Source organism: Xyrauchen texanus, chromosome 16 (genome assembly GCF_025860055.1).
Source record: "Xyrauchen texanus isolate HMW12.3.18 chromosome 16, RBS_HiC_50CHRs, whole genome shotgun sequence".
NCBI classification, from domain to species: Eukaryota; Metazoa; Chordata; class Actinopteri; order Cypriniformes; family Catostomidae; genus Xyrauchen; species Xyrauchen texanus.
In genome coordinates, this window is record NC_068291.1 from 30,307,509 (window position 1) to 30,331,182 (window position 23,674).

The window sequence follows — 23,674 nt, forward strand, 5'->3', positions numbered from 1 at the left end:
CAAATTTGGTGGGTAGATGTGCTTAATTCACAATAATCTATATTTTTTTAATGCAATATCTACCTTTTTAATTTGGGGGGTGAAACACCCTAGATATTCATTGGAGTATCACCCTTACAGACTCATGGAACCAGCGTTGGGTTTAATCGGATTACAGTAATTAGTTACTGTAATCATAATCAAAAAGTAGGGTAATATTACATTTTACATTCTTGTAATCAGATTACAGACTTTCAATAAGTAAACTACTTGGGTTACATATTTCTAAATAATATGTAGGATATATTTAAAACTTGCATTTCTGTGAGAGCGGAAGGGCATGTAGACATTAATTTGAATTTGTGTAGTGGAAAAATTTACTTTTCAATTTAAAATGTTTTTTTTTTTTTAAACTAAAAAAAGTAATTTGTGATTACATTTTGAGAGAAGTAATTAGTAATCTGTAATGGATTCCTTTTTTTAGAGCAGTTCACCCAACACTGAAGAACACTAAATGAAAGACCTTATATTGGTATACTATATTGGTACAGTACATACTTAAAATGTGTTTTTCAAGTGTAAAAAAAAACAAACAAAAAACATTTAAAATGTTTAACTTAATCTTGTCATCTAGAGTACATTGTAATTATGACTAACTCAAGATGGAGACACAAAAAAATAAGAGGATAAAATGTATATCTGCACGACACACACACACACACACACACACTTCACCACATCTTGTCCACAGACCAATATTAATATATATTTCCCAAAAAAGTAAAACAGGCTGCATTTATTAAACTTGCACTTAAAAGCAGAGAGAGGGCAAAAATAAAATGTGCTATTGATTAGCCTGAACAAGAGCATCCAGTCATAAGAGCACTTCTGAAAGTCCATGTCAGGCTTTATTACTGAAGTACACACAAGTTTGTAGAAACCAAAGCACTGTCAGCGGTCACCAGAGGATTGAGGGAACTCAAAAGTGGGTATATTGGTGTGTTCGTTAAGGTTTTCTTTTAAATAGCTTGCTTAAAGAATTACCAGTATATTCTTACTTACAACTGTCCTTGCACTAACAGTCAAATAAAAGAAAAAAAAAAGGAAAGAGAAATTAACATTTGGTAAACATTCTCCACTAAAGGCAGTTCCCTTAAATATACTGTGATTTCGGCTTTCATCTTGCTTACATAAACAAGTTTAATAACATCAATCAGTGGTTATTTAACAATTTGGAAAAATAAAGAAAAAAGCACAAAAAAAGTTTATACTCTTTTACAGGTAAATAAAAAGATCTTTATCAGCACCTTTGTATTCTTTAGGGCGCAGCAAAGTTCAGCGGTTCATCTTGTGTTGATGGGTGTTTGTAAGCAGTTTCATTTCCTTGTATTTTCTTTGTTTTTTCTGTCCTCTCATTTTATGCTATAACATAATTAGATTCTTACATACAAATATTGACAAAAAGATGGCTTAATCATGAGAGCCATCCAGTCTTTTCAATATCAATGGATAGTCTAAGGTGGTGGGCGGGGCTTCAGGAGGGAACGATCATAGCTGGCCGTCGCTGCAGTGGGCGTCTTGGCTCTCAGTCTGCTTCTCTATGTCCTGACTGGGCAGCTCTTTGACCATGAGCGAGTTGCTCTTTTCGGAAAACTCCTCCCCGTCCGGCTCCAGGCCTTCAGGACAGGGAAGTTTCAGCAGTTCCTCTCTGAGCTGAGCTGTGTGTCTCTGCAAAAATACAAAAAAAACATGGAAGAGCATGGAATCGGTTATGCAAAGACAACAATGGGCACAATAGAGACCAATAGTGACCAAATGGTGGAGGCGGTGTTTGAAAAAACTATTTAAAAAGAACATTTATATTAAAAAATTCTAGACATTTTTCACAGAAAATTCACAGAAATTACACTTTTAAAACTAAAGGCAATGAAGAAGGGAGACCTATGTGATGCCATGTGAGGAGCAGACATGTAAAGACGAGCTCTGCGCACTTTGCTAATTCTTTTATTATTTTCATGTTATAATCCAGTGAGATTCGATACACCCGTTTACATATTTGCTCTGAAGTAAACATGGAAAAGAAGTCAAAATCTTCAGGCTCTGGAGACATTAAAAGACACTGACATGCTCAAGATTAAATCTCTGACGGGCCTGCAGACCAGGGTCAGAGTGGGAAAATCGGCATCAACTGTCCAACATGTTTGTGATGCTGACGAAGGTTGTTGCTGACTAATCGATCGATTATGGCAATGGAAACAACAATTCTCCGAGCTGTTACAAGAGAGGCAGATGTTGAGAAATGGATCGATTATCTACAGTCATCAGAAAGGGAATTAACTGCTAATCCACCCGCGACCAAAACAGACTTGGAAAGAATTTTGGAAAAACTGGAAGATTTGGAAAATAGGAGCCAAAAGAACAATATATAGATTGTTGGAATTCCTGAGCATGAAGGCAGAGATATGGTGAAATTCCTGGACGAGCTCTTCCTGAGTCTGCTAGGCATAACAGGCCATAAGATGGAAATCGAGCGAGCTCAGAGAGTCCTGGCTCGCAGATCTGCTGAGGTAGACAGACCCTGATCAATTCTGGCCAAATGTCTGAGATCATCTGAAAAAGATCTCATGTTGCACCAGGCGAGGAGCAAAAGAAAACTTTCTTGGAAGAATCACAATATTTTCTTGTTCCCGGACTTTGTGAATTCGACAAGAGAGAAACATGATCGATTCAAGGAATGGAAGAAACCTTTACATCAACGAAAGAACACTTTTGCACTGATGTTTCCAGCCAAACTGAGAATAGACACCAAAGATGGCCACAAAGTATTTTTATGCCCCAAACAACCACTGTCAGGTATAGAAACAATGAGTGAGTAAACGATTGGGTGTTTTCCATGTGAGTGGATCGACTCGCTAGATATTGACTCGACTGTCTAAGGAAGCAGGGCGTCATTTTTGTTTCTTTTTGTGTTGGGTCTGCCTAGTGGCTGGATTTTGTTTTGTGGAATTACACTCCAAGGGACTTTTGGATTGATGCAAGATCGCTTTTACACAGATGTTTCTGGCTAGATTGAGAATGGACACTATGGATGACCGCCAAATATCCACATGCCCACACAAAGGATGTCTTTTATAATGTTGATGGACTGAGTAAGTCATGGTATGTATATCTATTTATTAATTTTTTTACGTGACCTTCGAGTGAATTTGACTCTTGACCATCCGAGGAACCGGGATGCCTGTTTGTTTCTTTTTGTGCTAGTGCCGCCTTGCGGCTGGAGTTTGTTTTGTGGAATAACACTGCTTTGGAACAGTTGTGGATGAATCCGTTCGTTCTTTGAGGTTATGCCTCCTGCTGGCTGGAATATGTTTTTGTGGGGTATTTTTGCAGGTCATTGGAATGATTACATCATCTTCTGCATTCATAAACCGCCAGCTCACTGAACAATTGTTTGTCTGTCCGAGGAACTGAATGGCTTTAAATCGGATGGAATTTGTTTTGTGGAGAAACACACCTTCAAGACAGTTCTGTGAATGAATCTACACGTTCTTCGTGTTTACTCTGCCTATCAGCTGCGGTTTGTTTTACAAAAGTATTTTCTGTTATGTAATTTTCCTCGCAAATGTGTGAGACAAAATGTATCAATCCGATGGCAAAGTTGTCACGGGGGCTCTTGTAGGCGTACATGGACCTTCTGAGTTTAGAGGGATTGATGCTGGTTGGCGCTGTCATGCACTAATGTTGAAATGTGGTATTTGTAATCTTGTTTTTGACGCACAATTATATTTTTATTATATCAAAATGTCAAATGTTAATATGAGTGGGTTGACTTTCTCCACGTGGAATGTGAATGGGTTGGGGCACCCTAAAAAAAAGGAAGGTAGGTTATTTCTTTTCTTAAACGTAAGAAATATGATAGTGTTTTTTCACGAAATGCATCTTTCCCCACAGGCAGCTGAAAAATATGGGGTGGACGTGTTTTCTTTAGTGTTGGCTCAAGTAACAGCAGGGGGGTCAATATATTGATAAATAAACATCTAAAATTCAAATATCAATTAAGAAGAGTCATTATAGTTTTAGCAGAAATTCAGGGGCAAAGGCTGAATTTGGCTAGATTTTACACGCCTAACGCTGATGATCAGGGCTTTCTTAGAGATCTTGAGTTGTTGCAAGCCGCTGGCACCCCTTATGATATAATATTGGGAGGAGACTTAAATCTTTTGATGGACTCAGTCCTTGATCATAGTGAAGCAAAAGTGTGTAAGCCCCCTAGAGCAACAGTGACACTTCACAGGATGTGTAAACATCTTGGTCTTACAAATATTTGGAGACTTTTGAACCAATCTGTTAGAGACTATACATTTGTTTTCATCAGTCCATAAGATTTATTCTAGAATAGATTTTTTTATTTATATCAAAGTCCCTCATTTCATCTGTCGTCGATTGCTCAATTGGAAACATTTTAGTCTCGATCACACCCTGGTGAGTTAAAATAAAAATAAATCATATAGTTGCGCTTTAATGTATCCATTTCGCAAAATCCTGATTTCCAACAAATGCTAAAGACTGAAATCAATGTTTATATGGAGACCAACTGATCCTCAATATCTTCTGTGGGCATGGCTTTGGAGGCACTTAAGGCAGTTGATAGGGGTCGGATCATACAGTATGACTTATTTAGCAATAAATCCAAAGCACGAGAACTAGAAGTTGGAAGGGAATAGTAAAAGGGCTAAGGCAGAGCTGAAGCACCGAATGTCGTCTGATGGCCTCAGAGAATTTACCCGATTGAAATACAGATATAATACTATTTTGTTGCAGAAGGTGGAGTTTTGGTTATTCAGGGCAAGACAGTCATATTTTGAGTCAGGGGACAAAGCAGGGAAGCTTTTGGCTAGATTTATAAAGCAGAAAGTGTCTTTTCTACCATTCCCTCTGTGAAATTTTTACCTTGGCCATTGATATTAATAATGCCTTTAAAGAGTTATATCTTGATCTTTATAGTTCTTCGTCTACTGATGAAGATATTAGAAAATTTGTGGAACCATTACAACTCCCTAAATTGACGACTGAGCAAAAAACACTCTTGATTCTGAGATAAACTTGGAGGACCTTGACGAGGTAACTAAGGCCTTAACTACAGGCAAGGCTCAGGGGCCAGTTGATTTTGCTGCTGAATTTTTTAGATCTTATGCTACAGAACTGGCTCCACTTTTGTTAGAAGTTTATGCAGAATCATTAAAGAATTTAAAGCTTCAGCCAACCATGACACAAGCTTGGATAAGTCTGATTCTTAAAAAGGACAAAGTTCCAAGCAAGTGTAACAGTTAACATCCAATTTCCCTGATCCAGCAAGATGTCAAAATTTTGTCAAAAATTCTTGCTATTCTATTAAGTTATGACATCTCTTATACATACAGATTAGGTAGGGTTTATTCAGGGCCGCTGCTCTTCTGATAACATTAGGCGTTAATCAATATCATGTGGTCAGTGGCTAATGATCAGACTCTGATCGCTGCCATCTCACTTGATGTCGAAAAGGCATTTGATATGGTAGAATGGGATTATCTTTAAGATTTTGGACATGTATGGGTTTGGGAGTACGTTTACTGAATGCATTAAGTTACATTATAGACACAGCCTGTAGCAGCGGTACAAACAAATTGATTAATTTCAGATTATTTTACTCTGAATAGGGGCACCTGTCAGGGTTGCCCTCTTTCCCCATTATTGTTCTGTTTTGCACTGTAACCATTAGCAGCTGAGATAAGGAGGATGATTTTCCAGGGGTGATGGCAGGAGGTGTAGCGCATAAGCTTCTGCTTTACGCAGATGATATTTTATTATTCGTTTCGGACCCTACTAGATCTATGCCTTGCCTCCACAGAATTATTAATTCCTTTTCCAAATTCTCAGGATACAAAGTCATTTGGTCTAAATCCAAAGCTTTGGCTCTGACAGGGTACAGTCCAGTAATGGCCTTCCAGCCAGGCACCTTTCAGTAGCCCAAACAGGGCATTAAGTATTTGGGTATCTTATTCCCAGCAAATTTGTCCGATTTAGAGTTCATTTTGACCCCTTAATAAAATGTTTTCGACTGATGTGGGCAGGTCGAAACTCTCAAAGAGATTATGGGAGAAAGATTTAAACTTGGAATTGGAGAAGGCTAGGATTATAAAAAACATAAAATCTGTATCTAGAGATGCAAGGGTGCCCCTTATACAATTTAAGATTTTACATTGGTTATATTGTACCCCCTCTAAATTGTATAGGCTTGGTCTTAAAGACACACAATCAGATGCCAATCAGAGGACGGAGATATAACCCATGTCTTTTGGGGGTGTGTTAAGATACAGAAGTTTGGGCTAAAGGTTCAGAGTCTTGTGTGCAAAGTGTTAAGCACTTGGGTATCATTTTGCCCCAGACTTTGAAAGCAGACACATAAACAGTTGGGTTTTTATTATTTATATTATTAGATATATTTTTTTAATTTGTTTATCTATTTATATTTTTGTGTGTGTTTATGTCATTTCAGACCACCGTGATGCTGTTGGGGTCACGGTGGGATTGGGAGGTAATAGTGTGGGTTAAGATTGATTCTATGTATAAATGTTTTGTTTTTTACGGTGTTTGTATATGTGAATCAATAAAAATTGCTAATCTGAATTATTTGAAGTTTATTTAAAAATATTCCAACATATACAAATATATAAATTGTTTAAGAGTGGGAGACATACTCATTTAAATGTTTTGCAATGCTTTATGGGAATGGATGGCTACTGCGGACCTCAGGAGCCAGGACTTGAACTCGGGTCACCTGCAATGCATCAGCACCATAAAGTCATGAGCACAGCCCGCTAGGCTATGGATCCTCTAGGTTTTAACACTAAATCAACCTCAAAACAACATGGTAGTTCTCCACTTATGGTTTCTTAACCAGAGAAATGAATGGGATTTTTACTTCTGTAACCCTAATTTTGTGCTCTATAAAGGCTGAACAATAGAATAGTTTTTATTGGCCATCCATCATTGCACTCATGAGGAATTTGACATGGCTGTTGCTGACAAATTATCAATTCAATGAATATACAGTGCAGTTGTTTAAAATGTTGAATAGTGAGGATTTTTTTCAAAAATAATGTCATGAATATTTGTTTTTAACCAATTAACTTAAAAAGAGCAGCAAACAAAACGAAATCAATATTATGCCTTTAAAACAACTGCAATTCTCCTAGGTACACTTGCATAGTTTTTCAAGACTGTTGACAGATCGGTTGTTCCAAGCATCTTGGGAGAACTTGCCACAGTTTTATGTATTAAGAGTTTTCTCAATTGCTTCTGTTTCTTCATGTAATCCCAGACTGACTCAATGATGTTGAGATCTGGGCTCTGTTCATTATTCTATTCTATTTGCAAAAGCAATGGTCTGGAAATCTAAAATGTATATTTCCTATCGACACACTAAAGCAGAAGATAAAAAAATAACCATCTTAAGACAAATGTTTTTGTGAAACATCTAATGTGCTTAAGACTTTTGCACAGAACTGTACAATGTATGCATCTCTCTCACCTTTAGTGCAGCTGCGTGGTGAGACATGGTTCGGCCCACTCTCTTATCACTGCTGTACTGCTGAATATCACAGATCCAGCCCTCACACTGTGCCACGATCTCTGCTCGCTTCAGATAGAAGTGCCTATGAATGACCTAAACACAAATCACAAATGCAAAAAGTTAATGCAAATAAACACATCTAGCACCATTCTTGGAAAAGAGACTTGTGAGTCAATTGCTTTAGAGCCCATACATCAAACGCAAACTGCATATCCTATTTTACTAACACTGGAAAACAATCTAAAAAACAATCTGTGTGCTTTATAGACTTGTTGCGAGTTTGGATTGGGACTCCAGTGACCTATTCGATTAGAAAGACTAGATCATTGTACTGCACAGATAACCAGTAGTCGTTGCCTGTCCATGTATATTAATACAAACAAAGTCACCTTTTCGGTGACACAGACCATAAACAGAAGACAGCATTGGACACAGATACACACTTCCTCAAAGATCCTTCTACTCAATCTCTGTCCGAAGGTGAGAGCTGACTCACTTGATTTAGTCTCTCTCTACTCTTGCTTATTTTTCCTCTCCAACTCACTCATTGTCATAAAGAGTGACGTGCTGCCGAATTAAACATACGTGAGAGGAACTGTTAATGGCCTTCACACTACGTCATTCAACATCTCAAATTATTTTCACTTGTTTTGTTTGGTCCAAGCTAATATTCGATTACACAATGCGTCAACAAGCTTCATGATAAGCACAAGCGGCAGCTGTTTACTACTTCAGATAGACTCAGGATAAGGAGTTGCCAAAAATATATATTTTATAGTAGTGCTGTCAGTCATGCTGTCATTTTTTTATCGTGATTATTCACAGTCACTTTTTCCTGTTAAAATGCATTTATTTCCTTCAAGAAAACAAAACAATATGTAACAATATAATGCTTTACTAACATTTTCTAAACAACGCCTTCCACAGTATAAAGATAGAAATGCACTAAAATATCACCAATTCAATTCACCAATTAAATATTTCCCAAATTCTAAGTGAGAGTTGACTAATTGAAAGAGCTAGTCCCCACATGGGTCGGGTTGCATATTCATTGCAATGGGCACAAAATCTCTTAAACTCTCATCCTCCACAATATTAATCAGCCAGCAGACTGTGGCTATCCACTTTGTTACAGCAATTGTGAAGCTGCATTCATGATTCACTTCAGGATGTCAGTGCCATCATCAAGGGCCGCTTTGAACTCCACTTGAAAAGCGCTTGCAGAAAAAACATGTCATTCTGGATTTTGGTTATAGTTAAGACTTGGCATGCTTCTGTGGTAATTAAAATGCACCTGCCTTAGGCTAAAAAATACTTTATTTCTGTCAAGTTCCATCTAGGTTTGTTTTGTACAACAAATAGTGTTAATAGCTTCTTTCCGGGCAGACAAAGGTTCCGCCCTTCCAACCAATCTTTATGCTGGATTATCCTGTATTAATGCTAAATGCATTTATCGTGATTAAGATTTTTTTTTTTAAACTTTTCAAATGAATCGCATGCTGACGTGTACATTTTGACAGCTCTTATAGCAATTTAAGCCAAGCACACGCTACAAGACTTCGTCTGCACTTCTGTTGTGTTGGGGCGCACACTATACAATTAATTGCAGACTGGGTATATCAACTACACCACCATTCATCCCCAACTGAAACTACAATCCCCAAATGTATTAAACTTGTCAACAAACAACATGAAAAAGAATACGTTATTGCTCTGATTTGCACAAAACAGAAGGAAAAAACCCAGCTGAAAATCTGTGTAGTAACATCTGTGACTTGGAGCGAGTCGCAGGAGTGCGCATACTACACAACTGTCTGCTGTGCAATCTGAGACTTCTAAATGCATACCAGTCATCGACTAGTGCAGGGGTGCCCACACTTTTTTGTGTGATGATGTACTTTTAAATGACCAACTCAATAAGATCTACCAACTAAAAAACACAGTTTCATTTAAACAAGAAAATGCTTGTTGGGACTACTGCATGTATCCCTAAATGGAATTCATCTTCTAATTAATAAAAAAATATATAATAATGTTCAATGTTGATATCATTCAGTTTTAAAACTAAACCCAAAACACCTACAGCACAATAGATTACAATAGCCAGGGCATTTACCTTATTCTGATGACGAGTAAATATTGACCAGGCGAGGTTTTGTTTATTCAGTTGCCATGACAACTCGGTTTGCGCATACGTGCCTTCCAAGGACTTCTGAGAACATAGCGCGAAATTGCGATGCTACTGCCCGGATTAGGCAAAACTGTCTGATTCCAATTCAGTTTTGCCTAATCCGGGCAGTAGTATCGCACTTTCGCACTATGTTCTCAGAAGTCCTTGGAAGGCGCGTATGAGCAAACCTAGTTGTCATAGCAACAAGTATAAACAAAACATCGCCTGGTCAATATTTACTCGTCAAGTGCAAGTCAGACAGAAACTAAAAGATGGAAAGATATTATATTTATTTTATTAAAATTTAACGAAAGTAAATTTACATTTTGTGCGATCTACCAGCATTGCCTTTGCGATCGACTGGTAGATCACAATCAACGTATTGGGCACCTCTGGACTAGTGGCAAGAATGCCGATTAAGCATGTTCAACCGGACTTTGTGTTAGCAATGCAATTTCAAAGGGCTTGCATTTTCATATGCATGTTTAGGCCAGATTCCAGATACTAAATTAGATAAATGATTTATCATTTATCTAATTTGCAAGACTTGAGTGTGGTCCTTTGGTGTGCACTCAAGTTTGTAAAAACAGTTTTTCACCAACTAAAACGGAACTTCGATGTCAAATTTTCATTTGCACATCAAAAGCTCTCGAGTTAAAACACCCTAATAAACAGCTACTTGAAAACCAAAAAAATTAACCTGTTGTCTCTATGATAATGCACACAATTTCTACAGGATTAAGACGTGGACTTTAGCTCGTGAAAGTGAGACACTACATGGATCAAACTTATTGAGGGAAGAGAACAAGCGCAGGCGACAGGGATTCAGGAATGAGTGTGTGTGATCGATGGTCTTGCCAGTGTTGCCATGGAAACCCCAGAGGCCTCTGCACACCACTTGCCGGCTCTGAGCTCAACCTCACGAAGTTAGATCACCGGCCTTATATCTCTCTCTTTCACTGTCTTGCTTCATCCATCCTTGATATATCCATCTCTCGCTCATGCACACAAAGGTCACCAACCAGACATGTGACTGTTACAGGCTGGCCCATAATGCCAAGTTTGTTTCATATTCATTCAGTTTCCAAAAGAACATATGTAATGATCTTGGAAGAGAGAGTGAGAAAACAAAAAGGTGATGGGCACAGAATTGCCATTTATAGGAATAGTTCACAGAAAAAAGTATGTCAATTTATTCCCCCTTATTTTGTTTCAAATCAATAAGACACAAAAGGAAAAACGTTTTATCCATTCACTTTCATCGCATATTTTTTCTCCATACAATTAAAGTAACAGGTGACAGAGGCTAACAATCCTTTTCTGTTCCACCAAAGACAATAAGTCATATTAATTTGGAGTAAATGACACTTTAAATTTTTGAGTGAACTATCCCTTAAAGAGCAACCAAATATCAGCGTGCTTGAATCCATGCAGGAAAGAAAGTGTGGGAAGGAGTGTGTACGTGCTTGTTTTATCTCTCCCTGTTCTGACGTCATCAGTCCACCATTTATTACCCTGCCTGACTGCCTCGGAGGGCGTATGTATGTGTATGAGTGAGAGAGGGAGATAGCGGTGTGTCCTGCTGTTTATTAAATTGTGTGTGTTTGAATCTGTGTGGACGTATCACACTTTAAATGTCTGTTTGTGTGTGTGAGGTAGAGGCTATTTAAGATTCAACTGCACTTGTGTCTGACAAAACCCATGTACCACATCCATATAATTGACGTCACAGGTCTCTCTCATTCAACCGCTGAATGCAGATGTCTGTGGGGATGAGAGAGCTCTGTTCCCTACATCTCCTCTCACCATCCAAAAGCTCTCCTCATTTGGGCTCAATACCTCATGATTCATCACAGTGAACAGGAGTCGTGCAAAAGCTTCTGCGCTGTACCGGTCAATGCCCAGCCTGGCTCGGCTCTGCCCAAATGACAGACCATCAAGGCCTTTTATCCTTCTGAATGATGGTCTGGTTGGCATGGAAACAGGCTGTTCAATGTCCGTTTTGGAAAACAGAGGTAATATACCAGCCTCATAACTGCCTGGTGCGGTGAAGCAGCTGAAAGACACAACCCAATAACAGCTGAAATGCCCATTCCAGAACCAAAGCAGCACAGAGGAACCAGAGTAACAAGTCAAGCAACAATATGGTCTTTTATGCTCAAAAACAGCGTCAAGTGCCACTGAAATCTATTGGTATGGAGGAGAGAAAAAAGTCCTGGCAATTGCTTTGATATATTAATTAAAGTAAAGAGGAATTGTTATTAAGACCTTGGATGTTCTTGGTGAATTTAGATTAGTTAAAGAGCTCTCTTGGTGCTCAGAAACAGAGAAATAATGAAAAATGTAACCCTTGAAGCTCTGGAGGTGTTTTTAAAGATTTATTGTTACTTGTTATATTCTTGTCTGTGAGTAAAACAAATAGGCTAGTTGTATTTTACTCTGAGTTTTCCAACGACATATGACAGATGGCTATTTTATCAGTTTGATGGGTTTACCGATTACAATAATATGTACAGTTCAAAATTATTAATAAATTATCAAAACGGAACAATTATGATTTTTCTGCAAATTTCAAAGCAATTGTAAAATTTTGGTCATAATGCCTATATGCATTTTAAAGTACAGCTTATAAGCTTTAAAACAAAAGCTGTTTTGTGTTGGTCAAGACACTAATTAATATTTTGATAAAAAAAAAATTCTCAGCAGGCCAGTCAGCAGGCCAATCAGCAGGCCAATCAAAGCTTAAAGAGTCAATATTAAATGTAATAGTTTTAAAATATTTTACTTCTTGATTTGACCTCAAAAAGACATCATTAGCGAGGTATAAATGTGTGTGTAAATCACTACGGTGTTAAGTTGGACCAAACATAAAGTAAAGGTCAGCTGCAACAGTCACAGCTAAAATAGTTTAAACTTTAAGTGTCATGTTACAATTCTTTACAGAAGCACAGCACTGAAGGTTCAATCATATCATTCAAAGTATTTAGCAACACAGATGTGAAACATGTGGATGCCCCTGAACATAATTGGAACCTCATTATTGATCAATTAGCTATACATAGGCAACAACACAAATAGCATGCATTGAATCACAAATGATTCCAATACAATTTTCTTTTAGCAAGTTGTAAGTATATGAAACAATTGGTAAAACGAATATTGGTAAAAAAAAAAGTTAATTCGATTACAAACAATACATGCTTCTTCGATACTGAATTAGGTACATTTATAATTAACATTTCTGTCGCATTGTTTGCCACATTGAATAATTTTTTTTCACTAAGCTTGATACAACTGGAAATTGGGCAAAACGTTTTTCTTCTTTTATGATCACAATTGATCATAGAAGATATTCCTATGATGCAATTAAATGTAAATGTCTAAGTAGGCACTTGGCAGCTCACTAGGTTTAGAAACAGAGCTGACATGTCAGTTTGATAAGCATTTTACACAGTGACTATTTCAATAAATGACTATTCAGAGATTATAGTAAATCCTTATGAGGTAAATACACATGCACGCCCGAATGAGCACACCCATGTGTGTGTAAAACAGCTTTGAAGGCTTATCTGCATGTTCAATTCAAGCACACAAAATGCTTGTGGTGTGATCACAGCAGTACAAGTAAGCTTGGTAATTAGGTGAGTGTACACTTGCATCATTTCAGTGTATTCATGAATCGTATCCCTCGTTTAATGACTCAATATCTTAACTCATTTATGTTCTGATTTGGGCAAGCCAACCCCCTCTCTTCTTTCTCTCTTTCTTTATGGAGTGGATGAATGATTGTTATCTGGTGTTGGGGGCCATATCAAGGACAAAATGAAATCAAAAACAAAGAGGGGAGAGGATAGGGGGATGCACAGAGAAATATTATCTATCTGAAAGTGATAAAACAGAGCATCCATAATCGGACACCTCCGAAGGTGCAGCTGACATATGAGGACACTCCAAAGCAGCAGAGAGGCAGACTCACCTGTGCTGTGCGTGTGTGTGTGTGTGTGTGTGTGTGTGAGAGCGTGCCCAGTGGGTCAGTTTTGTTCTGTTTTAGGGGAGAAGTGTGTATTTTTTTTAATTATTAATCGTATGGGCTTTTTTGTCTTTATTTGACATTGTAGAAGTGACAAGAATCAATTAATACCACTGTGAATTATGTCAGAGTATGAGCACAAACACTAATAATGCCACCTAACTCCTCACAGCATATCAGGCCAAGTTGTTGGAGATGGGCCAACAAATTGAGGCAGGGGCACCGGATGCAGCACTATGGGAAGAGATCTGCGTCATTGCGGCTCTCAACCTACTTTCGTCAAGAAGGGCTGTCCAGAGCTGTAGCAGTAGCATGGGTCTCACCATTGTCGGTGAACAGGTTATTTGGCTTGGTCTGTCTGGCCAGTCTGAGAGGCAGAAGGCAGATTTCCTCAATGCCGCAGTGGATCCCAAAGCTGCAGTGTGATTTGAGGAAACATTATGGACAAGCGTTCGAAACCTGCCTTAACCGAAAATCCACTGCTCCCCCACTGCAGCCGTTACGTTCTGCGTTCACAACCTATTTTAGAGATGGATAATCTGGTTTTAAAACCCAGACAGGCATCACCCACCGCCCCAGCAGTTAGGGCAAGGAGGGGCACAGCCGACACAGCACAAGCCGAGAAGCAAGGCTTCTTTTGCGGCGGCGGCCAAACATCATCCATCTATCCCTCAAGAGAACAAGAAGAGATGGGAGACCTAACCAGTATTCTGGTAAGGGACATCAAGTGGGTGAACAGCACTCGTGGAGTCTCACTCTGTTTTTCCAGCACTCCAGCCAAGATGACTCAGAAGGGGAATCAAACCATAAGTATTGTGTTACATAGTTCATACACAACGATTTAATGGGAGTGTTGCCACCATTTTCCCAAGTGCCTCTCAGTTTGCATCTCCGCTCTCCACCCACGGGGGTCAGAAATGAGAGGGGAAGGAAAGCTCTACCGAGTAGCTTTTTCATTTAAACAGGTTGTCAAAACCACTGGTTCCGTCATGGGATCTGTCCGTGGTACTGAATGTGCTTTCTCAGCCTACCTTTGAGCCAGTTGAAAGTATAGAATTAAAGCTTCTTTCCCTAAAGGCAGCTCTATTATTGGCCTTAACACTTAACATCGGCCTCACTTTTTGTATCTTGGGCTGATTCTTTGTTATTAATGATTTTTATTGATTACATATTAAAAAAAATACAAACAATGTTTGGAATCAAATTCTATAAATTTACAACCCTTCCCCCTGAACATCAACCCCCTCATCTGACACAAACAGGCACACCAGTGGTCAAATTCCAACTAGCAATTCTACAAAAAATGTAGAAACATAAAAAAAAAAAAGTATACATTCAAAAACAAAAGGGTTGCAACACACACATTCAAATCAACAAGTATCCCTTCACTGCCCCTCCACGAGAGCCTTGCAAAAAGGCTAAATAGCTGCACCACTCGCGAAACGAGGGTGCTCCAGCTGACTTCCATCCCCTAACGATGACCTGTCTGCCAATCAAAAGACCGGCCAGGACCCAAATCTTCATGCATTTATCCCCTACATCAATGACCGCCCAATCGTCTGGGGCAAAATTACATTTGAATGCCCAATATGCAACACAAAACTCTTGGATCTTAACACACCACCAAAAAACATGGGTTGTGTCCCCAGCTTCAGACTCACCAGCAGGTGAATGTGTCTTTAAGACCAAGCCTATATACTATACAGTGGGTCCAATAGAAACTATGTAAAATCTTGAATTGCATAAGGTGTACCCTTGCATCTCTAGATGCAAACTTGAATTTTTTTTTAATCCTAGCCCACACTACCTCCTCCAATACCAAGTTTAAATCTTTCTCCCATAATCTCTTGAAAGAAGTTCCATCCCACTGACTGAATTAGCAGGGAGTAATACACTGAAGCATCATGACCTTTTCCAAAAGCAGTAATCACCACTCCCAGAGTATCTGCCTCTTTAGGGGGTTTATGCTACTCCCTAAAAACAGGACAGAGCAGGTGGTGCAGCTGTAAATACCTAAAGAAATGAGATTAGGGAATCCCAAAATGTTCAACCAAATTTTCAAAGGATCTTAACACTTCACTCTCATATAGGTCACTGAGTGTGTTAACATCACTCACAATCCACTCTGACCAGCAGAAAGGGGACTTATTAATACATAATTTTGGGTTAAGCCATATGCTCGAGGCAGCATTTAACTTTATGGACTGAGACAGCCCGCGGACGGGCCCTTAAATGTACAAAATAGAAGTATGCGATAAACAAAACTGCTGTGTGTACATTGGTAAACGTGCCACATATCTTTGGAAAGCTACATTTCTTGATTTTCTATTGATATAAACCATTTTAAGATACAATCACAACAGCAGGTACAATCTATATCTCTGTCAGACCACCAACATATGAACAACCAATAACAAAATTTAGGCAACTCACCTATGAAGCCTCATAGTATTCCACTGATCCATAACTTCCCGACAAAAACGGTGTTGTTTCATTGTCAAATGTCCAAACGATCAAATCAAGTAAAATGTTTAGTCCAAATCACATTATTACATCAATAAATATCCACAGACTCTTGTTGCATCATTTCAAAGCACCTGGCAGCTGTACCTAAACTTTCACATATTATCGGTAATAACTTCAGTTCAGATGTAAACATTTCCTATATCCGGTATCAAAATGGAAGCACGCACTCTGACCTTTCGATTGACACCTCATTTGAACCAATAGGAGCTTCCATGTCCTGTCCAAAGCCTTCAATACCCAACCACAGTCTGTGTCGAATGTAAGGGCATACCCACTTTCCTTTGTTTACTGATCAAACCAATTACATCGAAGAGTGGAATTGACTGACGCATCGTATAGCCAATGAAATTCTGAAAACAGTGATATGCGGCTTTAGTGGGAAGATTAGAGCACGGTTCTGTAATGTGTGTGCGCAAAATTGCCTTGCCATTACGGAGTGTTTTGTGCGTCTGTGCGTAAAAATATTGGAGAGCTGTTTTGGAACTGTTTACACATTTGGCGATTTAAATATGGTGAAACGGACGCGAAAAACAGGATTTTCACCCCAGGATGTGATATAAGAAGGCATTTACTATGGAAATGATGAGTTTGGAGATGAAATTTCTGAAAACAATACGGATAATTCGGAGGCAGAGGAAATGTTTATGGAGAGATGAGACATTGCTCTGGACAAGTAAGTGTTTTCTTGTGTTTTATAACATATTACTGTATATTCCGCATAAATAAGCTTTAGTTTGAATAATGAATACACATTTTGTAATTACCCTTTGTCGTGTGTTTCCTCAGTGAGTGTTTGAACCGTTTGTGTGTGTGTTTTTTGTATTTGTTTGTGCGTGTGTGAGGTTTTAGTTCATTGTTTGTTTCAGATCCATTGACGTGCTATATAGATGTTTTGTATATTTACTGTAAATATGTATTTATATATATATATATATATATAAATGGACGTGAAATACATATATAAATAAATCAATAAATATAAGTTGAAAATAAGAATATATGTTGTGTTTGAGAGTCTATTTGTTACAATGCGGGAGGTGGGGGAGGGTAGGCCCATCTATTTGTTACAATGCTGAATTCATGGGGAGGTGTAGGCCCATCTCTTTGTTCCATAGTACATTGGCAAAGTATACAGTATTTACAGTAAATATACATACAATAATACATATTTACACAGTCGAAAAGAAAAACTATATATATATAGAATACAGAAGAGATGGAAAAGTTGTGTCTAGCTTTGTAAATTACATTTATTTATTCTCACTGAATCAGATAGCGATTGGGAGCCGGATGCGGGCCACATAAAGTGGAGCAGCAGGACAGCACCTCATCAAGAGAGGAGGGCTTTCAGAGAGACCCTTGCTGAGGAGCTGGCAGAGTTGGTGTCTCACTCCACAGCCAGACCTGTATCTCCTGCTCCACGAAGAGCACATCACAGGCCGTTGCACATCACCAGATCTTGCACCGCTGGTCGTCTCAAGTGCAGGCAGTGTCATGCAAAGACACCAGTGAAGTACTCTTCCTGTGCCTTTGTCCTTTGTACCCAAATGTGACTGCTACAATGACTGGCATGTTGCTAGAAACATGTACAATTTTATAATGGTTTGTAAATACTTTGTGTAAAAATTCATGTAAATAGTTTGTTGTGTATTTTTTATATAAACAAATTGTCCACCATAGCACTAGTTTTGACTCTTTTATATGCACAACATTTAGTTTCAAGAAGGAAAAGGCACTCTAATGTGTTCATGCATCAGTTACTCTGTGTCAGCAAAACTAATAGTGGATCTGGATATGGAATATGATAGCTCTAAGTGTCATCTTTCATTAGAGCCCAAAATTATGACTGTACGTTGAAGCATTCAAAAGTAGTAGCCTTTTTGTCCTAGGTTACCAAAGGGTCCTTTTGGAGTATCCAAAAGGCACTTTTGTAAAACGCCTGGGTGTACCCTTAGAAAAACATGTGTAAAATATTCATTTTTTATGGTATTGTTATAACATTTGAACTTGGACTAGGTAAGGCTTCATGCTGTGATCCCATTGTATTCTCAAGCTAATAGCTACAAGTTATAGTCATCTGCAGGCATCTGTATGCAAACCAAAATTTCAGGCGGAAAAACAAACTTCTATTTCATTGTGTTCAAACTTCTATTACTCTAATCAGTAGCACTTACAGTAATTCTGACTGCTGGGGAAAAAACTTCAGAGTGTCCCCTTTCAAATGTGACCAAAACCATGCATGTACTCCAAACGGTTCAAGAACAGCTTTAAATTTACTTTGGGTATGCCTTGATTAGGCGCTTTAGGCTAATTTTACAGGATTGGGAAGAGGTTAAATAAATGTCCAAATTAAACACTCTGGACACTTTGTCCATTCTGAGTGCAAATGAGATATAACGGTGTAAAGGGGATTAATGGAAAGGAGGCGGTGAGAACCAGCTTGACAATATAAATAATATTTAATGAAAACTGACACAAACACACACAAATGACGGACAGCTCCCCGTAAACGCTCTCTCTCTGTCGCACCACCATCCGCAGTCGCCCTTTATCCCTCTTGGAGGCTTGATTAGCCTGGAAAGGGGTGTGTAGAATCACGACCCGGCCCCGCCCTGTCACAAACGGGGTGTAACTTTTCCGATTACTTTGATAGAAAGGCTTTGCAATGGGGAAATGGGGGCAATAACTTCCTGTTCAATACAAAACCAGGGAGGGGCTCTCTCAGGTGGAAGTGACCAATGAGCCAAATGTCAGAGACAAAAGCATAATAATAAAACAAAATCTTGAGTAGGCCTAGCCCACCTTTGTCAATCGGCCTATGCCAATTTACTGAAATGTAATATGGGATGTTTACCATTCCAAATGAAGGACTTCGCTATGCTATCAAATTGTTTGAAATAAGAAACTGGAAGTTAGAGACTGTAGCAGGTAGTTGAATTTTGGAATACAATTCATTTTAATAACATTAACCTTTCCAAACATAGTTAAATGTAATGAAGCCCACATCGTTCAAAAAACTTTTTATGAAAGGGTCAAAATTAACTAACTAAATCACAAACCTCTGCTGGGAATAAAACACCCAAATACTTAATGCCCTGTTTGGGCCACTGGAAGGCACCCGGCTGAAAAGTCGTTACTGGGCAGTACGCTGTCAGAGCCAAAGCTTTGGATTTAGACCAATTAACTCTGTATATTCTGAGAACTTAGAAAAGGAAAGAATAGTTCTGTGGAGGCAAGGCATAGATGTAGTAGGGTCAGAGACAAATAATAAAATATATTCTATGTAAAGCAAAAGCTTATGCCCCATACCTCCCACCATTTTTGGTGAATGAGGCATACTGTATGATCCAGACCCTAAGAACCACCTTAAGTGCCTCCCAAGCCATGCCCACAGAGGATACAGAGGACCAGTTGGTCTCCATATAAATATTGATTTCAGCCTGTTAAAAGGGATACTTTAAAGCACCAACTAAATTATTTCCTTTTCTCCATATGTGGCAACAACTCTAAGCTCACCAGGTCATGATCTGAGACAAAAACATTTCCAATTGAGCAATCGACAACAGATGAAATGAGGGACTTTCTATTCTAGAATAAATCTTATGAACTGATGAAAGAAATGTACAGTCCCGACCAGATGGGTTCAATAGTCTCCAAATATCTAGAAGACCAAGGTATTTACACATCCTGTAAAGAATCAATGTTGCTCTAGGGGGCTTGCGCACTTTTGCTTCACTATGATCAAAGACTCCATCAAAAGATTGAAGTCTCCAATCATTATTAGATCATGAGGGGTGCCACATGATCTTGCAACATCCCTTCAAGATCTATAAAAGCCCTGATTATTAAAGTTAGATGTGTAAATATTAGCCAAAATAAGAATTTGCCCCTGAATTTCTGCTAAAATAATAATGACTCTTCCTAATTTATCTTTAATCTGTTTGAGATACTTGAATTGTAGATGCTTATCAGTGTAATGACTCCCCTGCTCTTAAGCCAGTATTTAAGAAAAAATGTCCACCCCATAATCTTCTCAAATGTTTCAGCTTCATGCAGGGAAAGATACGATCATATTTCTTATGCTTAAGAAAAGAAAAAACCTTCCTTCTTTTTATGGGGTGCCCCAACCCATTCACATTCCACTTGGAGAAAGACAAAACACTCATATTAACACTTATTGACATATGAGAAAAAATATATTGTGTGTCAAAAACAAAATTATAAGGACCAGATTCCAACATTAGTACAACAATCAAACCCCAAACTACCCCTAAAAAACAAAACAAAACAAAACAAAAAACATGCGCATTAAGCCCACGCACTACAGCGCCAACTGGCGTCCATACTTCCAAACTCAAACAGTCCATGTACGCCTACGAGAGCCCCTGTAACAACTTTGCCATTGGATTGCTCAAGTCCGGTGTTTCTATACAAATTTTGTGAGACAGTTACACAACAAAAGATATCTATAAAACAAACTCCAGCCAATAGGCGAAATAAACACAAAGAACGTGTAGATTCATCCACATAACTGTCCCGAAGGTGTGTTATTCCACAAAACATACTCCAGCTGTCACTCCATTGACACTTTTATTCACCCCATTGCTTGCTGGGGACAAGTGAATGTTTTACGGCCTTCCTTAGCATCTATTCTCTATCTGGCCGGATATATCAGTGCAAAAGCGACCTTCCATTGATGTAAGACTTTCTTGAATTCCTTGAAACCATTACGTTTCTCTCTTATTGTCTGGGAACAAGAAAATGCTGTGTTTCTTCCAAAAAAAAACGCCTCGTGTAACACCAAATCTTTTTTGGATGATCTCAGAAATTTGACCAGAATTGATCGGGGACTGTCTCCCACCGTGGATCACCGAGCCGGAACCCTGTGTGCTCGCTCGACTTCCATCTTATGGCCTGTTATTGTCAAGCAGATTTGGAAAGAGCCCTTCCAGGAATTTCACCATATCCTTACCCTCTTCAGCTTCAGCAATTCTGACATTACTCCACCGACTACGGTTCTCCAAGTCTTCAAACTTCTCCCAGACACACTCCAAATCCACCTTGGCCGCTAGCAGCTTAGCATCTTATTCCCTCTCTGATAACTCCATATAATTATCCATTTCTCGACATCCCCCACTCTTGTAACCACCACTTCGTCTCCATGGCAGTGATCGGTTGACATATTACATCAAGATCCTCCAAGTCAGCAATGACCTTTGCCAGCATTACCGACATGTTCAACCATTTTTGCAGAATTTCCCACACTTCTCCCCAAATCAAGTCCCGGGCATGAGGCCTCCATGGTGGTGTCAGCACTTAAGTGTTTTTAATGTCTCCAGAGCCCGAATATTTTAAATTCTTTGACATATTGACCTCCTAGAACAGTTATGGAACAGAGTGTATCGAATCTCACCAGTTTATGTCATTAATAGTGATAAAATGAGCAAAGTGTGCAGAGCTCGCCGACTGATTCTTGTAAGGTAAAATCATATCACGACAACACCTGTCTCATAGGTTCTTGAGGCTATTATATTAAGTTATAATAATCTGGGACTGTGACCTCCAGAGGGCTTGAGAGCTAATTCTAGCAGAGGCATGGCTAGCTCATGGGCACTGTTTAAAGGCATTTCAGTCCTGGACATTTGTGCAGCTGCGAGTTGGACATTGCCTCACACTTTTGTCAGATTTTATAGACTGGATGTCACAGAGCCGTCATTGGCTCATTTCAATCTGCTGATGAGTAAAAAAAACGAAAATACACAAACAAATCAACAATAACACACACAGTGAAGCACAAGTCCCATCCATTCTTTGCAAATTGATTGGGTGGGTGTACACTGGACACGACAATTCGGTTGACGGTCTGCTATGGACAGCATATCTTCAATATGGCAGTTGGCTAGATCCCATAATGAGATACCAAACGAATGTTAGAAAGAACTTTAGGTTACTCACTCAACCCCGGTTCTCTGATAACAGGAGTGAGGTATCTAACCACACTTACCTCCATGCAATTGCATATGCAGAGAATGAACTAGGCACCTATGACAGTGGTTTATATAGGGAGGTGGGATTCCCTCATCACTGCTGTGGTCTGTCAACTGACAGACTGTGTGTTATTGGTGCTTCCAGGATTGGCCACACCTGAGGCATTACCCATAGTGAGATACCTCACTCCTGTTATCAGAGAACCGGGGTTATGCGAGTAACCTAAAGTTCCTGTTGCACGCTCATGAGTGCTATGAGAGAAGGACGTTCACAGTAACTTCCCTTGTTTAACTTGCATTCATGTTCTCACGTGCACACGCAAGCCACTATGAACGAGCTTCTCTAATGGACTCATGAATGTGCACTAATTTTTGATACTTTTGTGTCCTTCTGAAGCATGGAACACAATGCACTGTCATTGTTTTAAAAAGACAAACCATGATATTCATTCATTTCTCCAGTTGAGTTCCGCAGAAGAATTTTTTTTTATTAATGACAGAATGTTCATTTTTGAGTGAACTACTCCTTTAAGATTAGAACTTAAAGAAATATTCCAGATTCAATACAAGTTAAGCTCAATCGATAGCATTTGTGGCATAATGTTGATTACCACAAACAAATTATTTGGACTAGTCACTCCTTTTCTTTAAAAAAGCAAAATCAAGGTTACAGTGAGGCACTTACAATGGGGTATATTTTGGAGGGTTTAAAGGCAGTGTGAAGATTATAATTTTATAAAAGCACTTACATTCATTCTTCTGTCAAAACGTATGTATTATGTGAGCTGTAAAGTTGTTAAAATAATATTTACAGTTTTTTTAGGGTTCGTTGACATTACATCATCATGGCAACAAAGTTGTAAAATTGGCTATTTTTGGGCAGCAAATCAAAATAAATTTTTGTGGTATTCAATATTATGCCACAAATGCAGTCGATTGAGCTTAACTTCTATTGAACCTAAAATTGTCCTTTAAGAACTACTGATGATTGTGCATGTGTGAGATGGTTGATCTCAGACCTCTTTAAAGCAGGGTGAAGGGTTGCGGATCTGTTCTAGCATAGCCCACTTGACAGTGGCTTGTCGGATGTTTCCGTCGTACTCTCTGGAGCTTTGCGTTCCACTTGGCGTGCCCCGGGAACGCTCATAACCCGGCTCATTGAAGTATGGCTCATTCACCAGGATAAGGGACTGGATTGACACCAGCACCTAAACACACACACACACACACACACACACACACACACACACACACACACACACACACACACACACACACACACACACACACACACACACACACACACACACACACACACACACAAATGAGTTAGGAAGCCGCTGAGGAATAATGCACAAAGCAGATGAAGA

General features: G+C 38.9%; 1 protein-coding gene across 3 annotated transcripts in view; it reads right to left on the reverse strand.

The window, feature by feature from the left end:
* Positions 1 to 627: 627 nt before the first annotated feature.
* The window catches only part of LOC127656848 (baculoviral IAP repeat-containing protein 6-like), a 191,222-nt gene continuing 168,175 nt past the window's right edge, over positions 628 to 23,674 (reverse strand). For all 3 annotated transcript variants that reach the window (XM_052145341.1, XM_052145340.1, XM_052145342.1), the window contains exons 72-74: positions 23,324 to 23,512; positions 7,550 to 7,684; positions 628 to 1,707 (exon numbers count right to left, since the gene is read on the reverse strand). In XM_052145341.1, the coding sequence (XP_052001301.1) occupies positions 1,528 to 1,707; positions 7,550 to 7,684; positions 23,324 to 23,512 (504 nt within the window). In that variant the 3' untranslated portion in view covers positions 628 to 1,527. The remainder of the gene's footprint in view (positions 1,708 to 7,549; positions 7,685 to 23,323; positions 23,513 to 23,674) is intronic.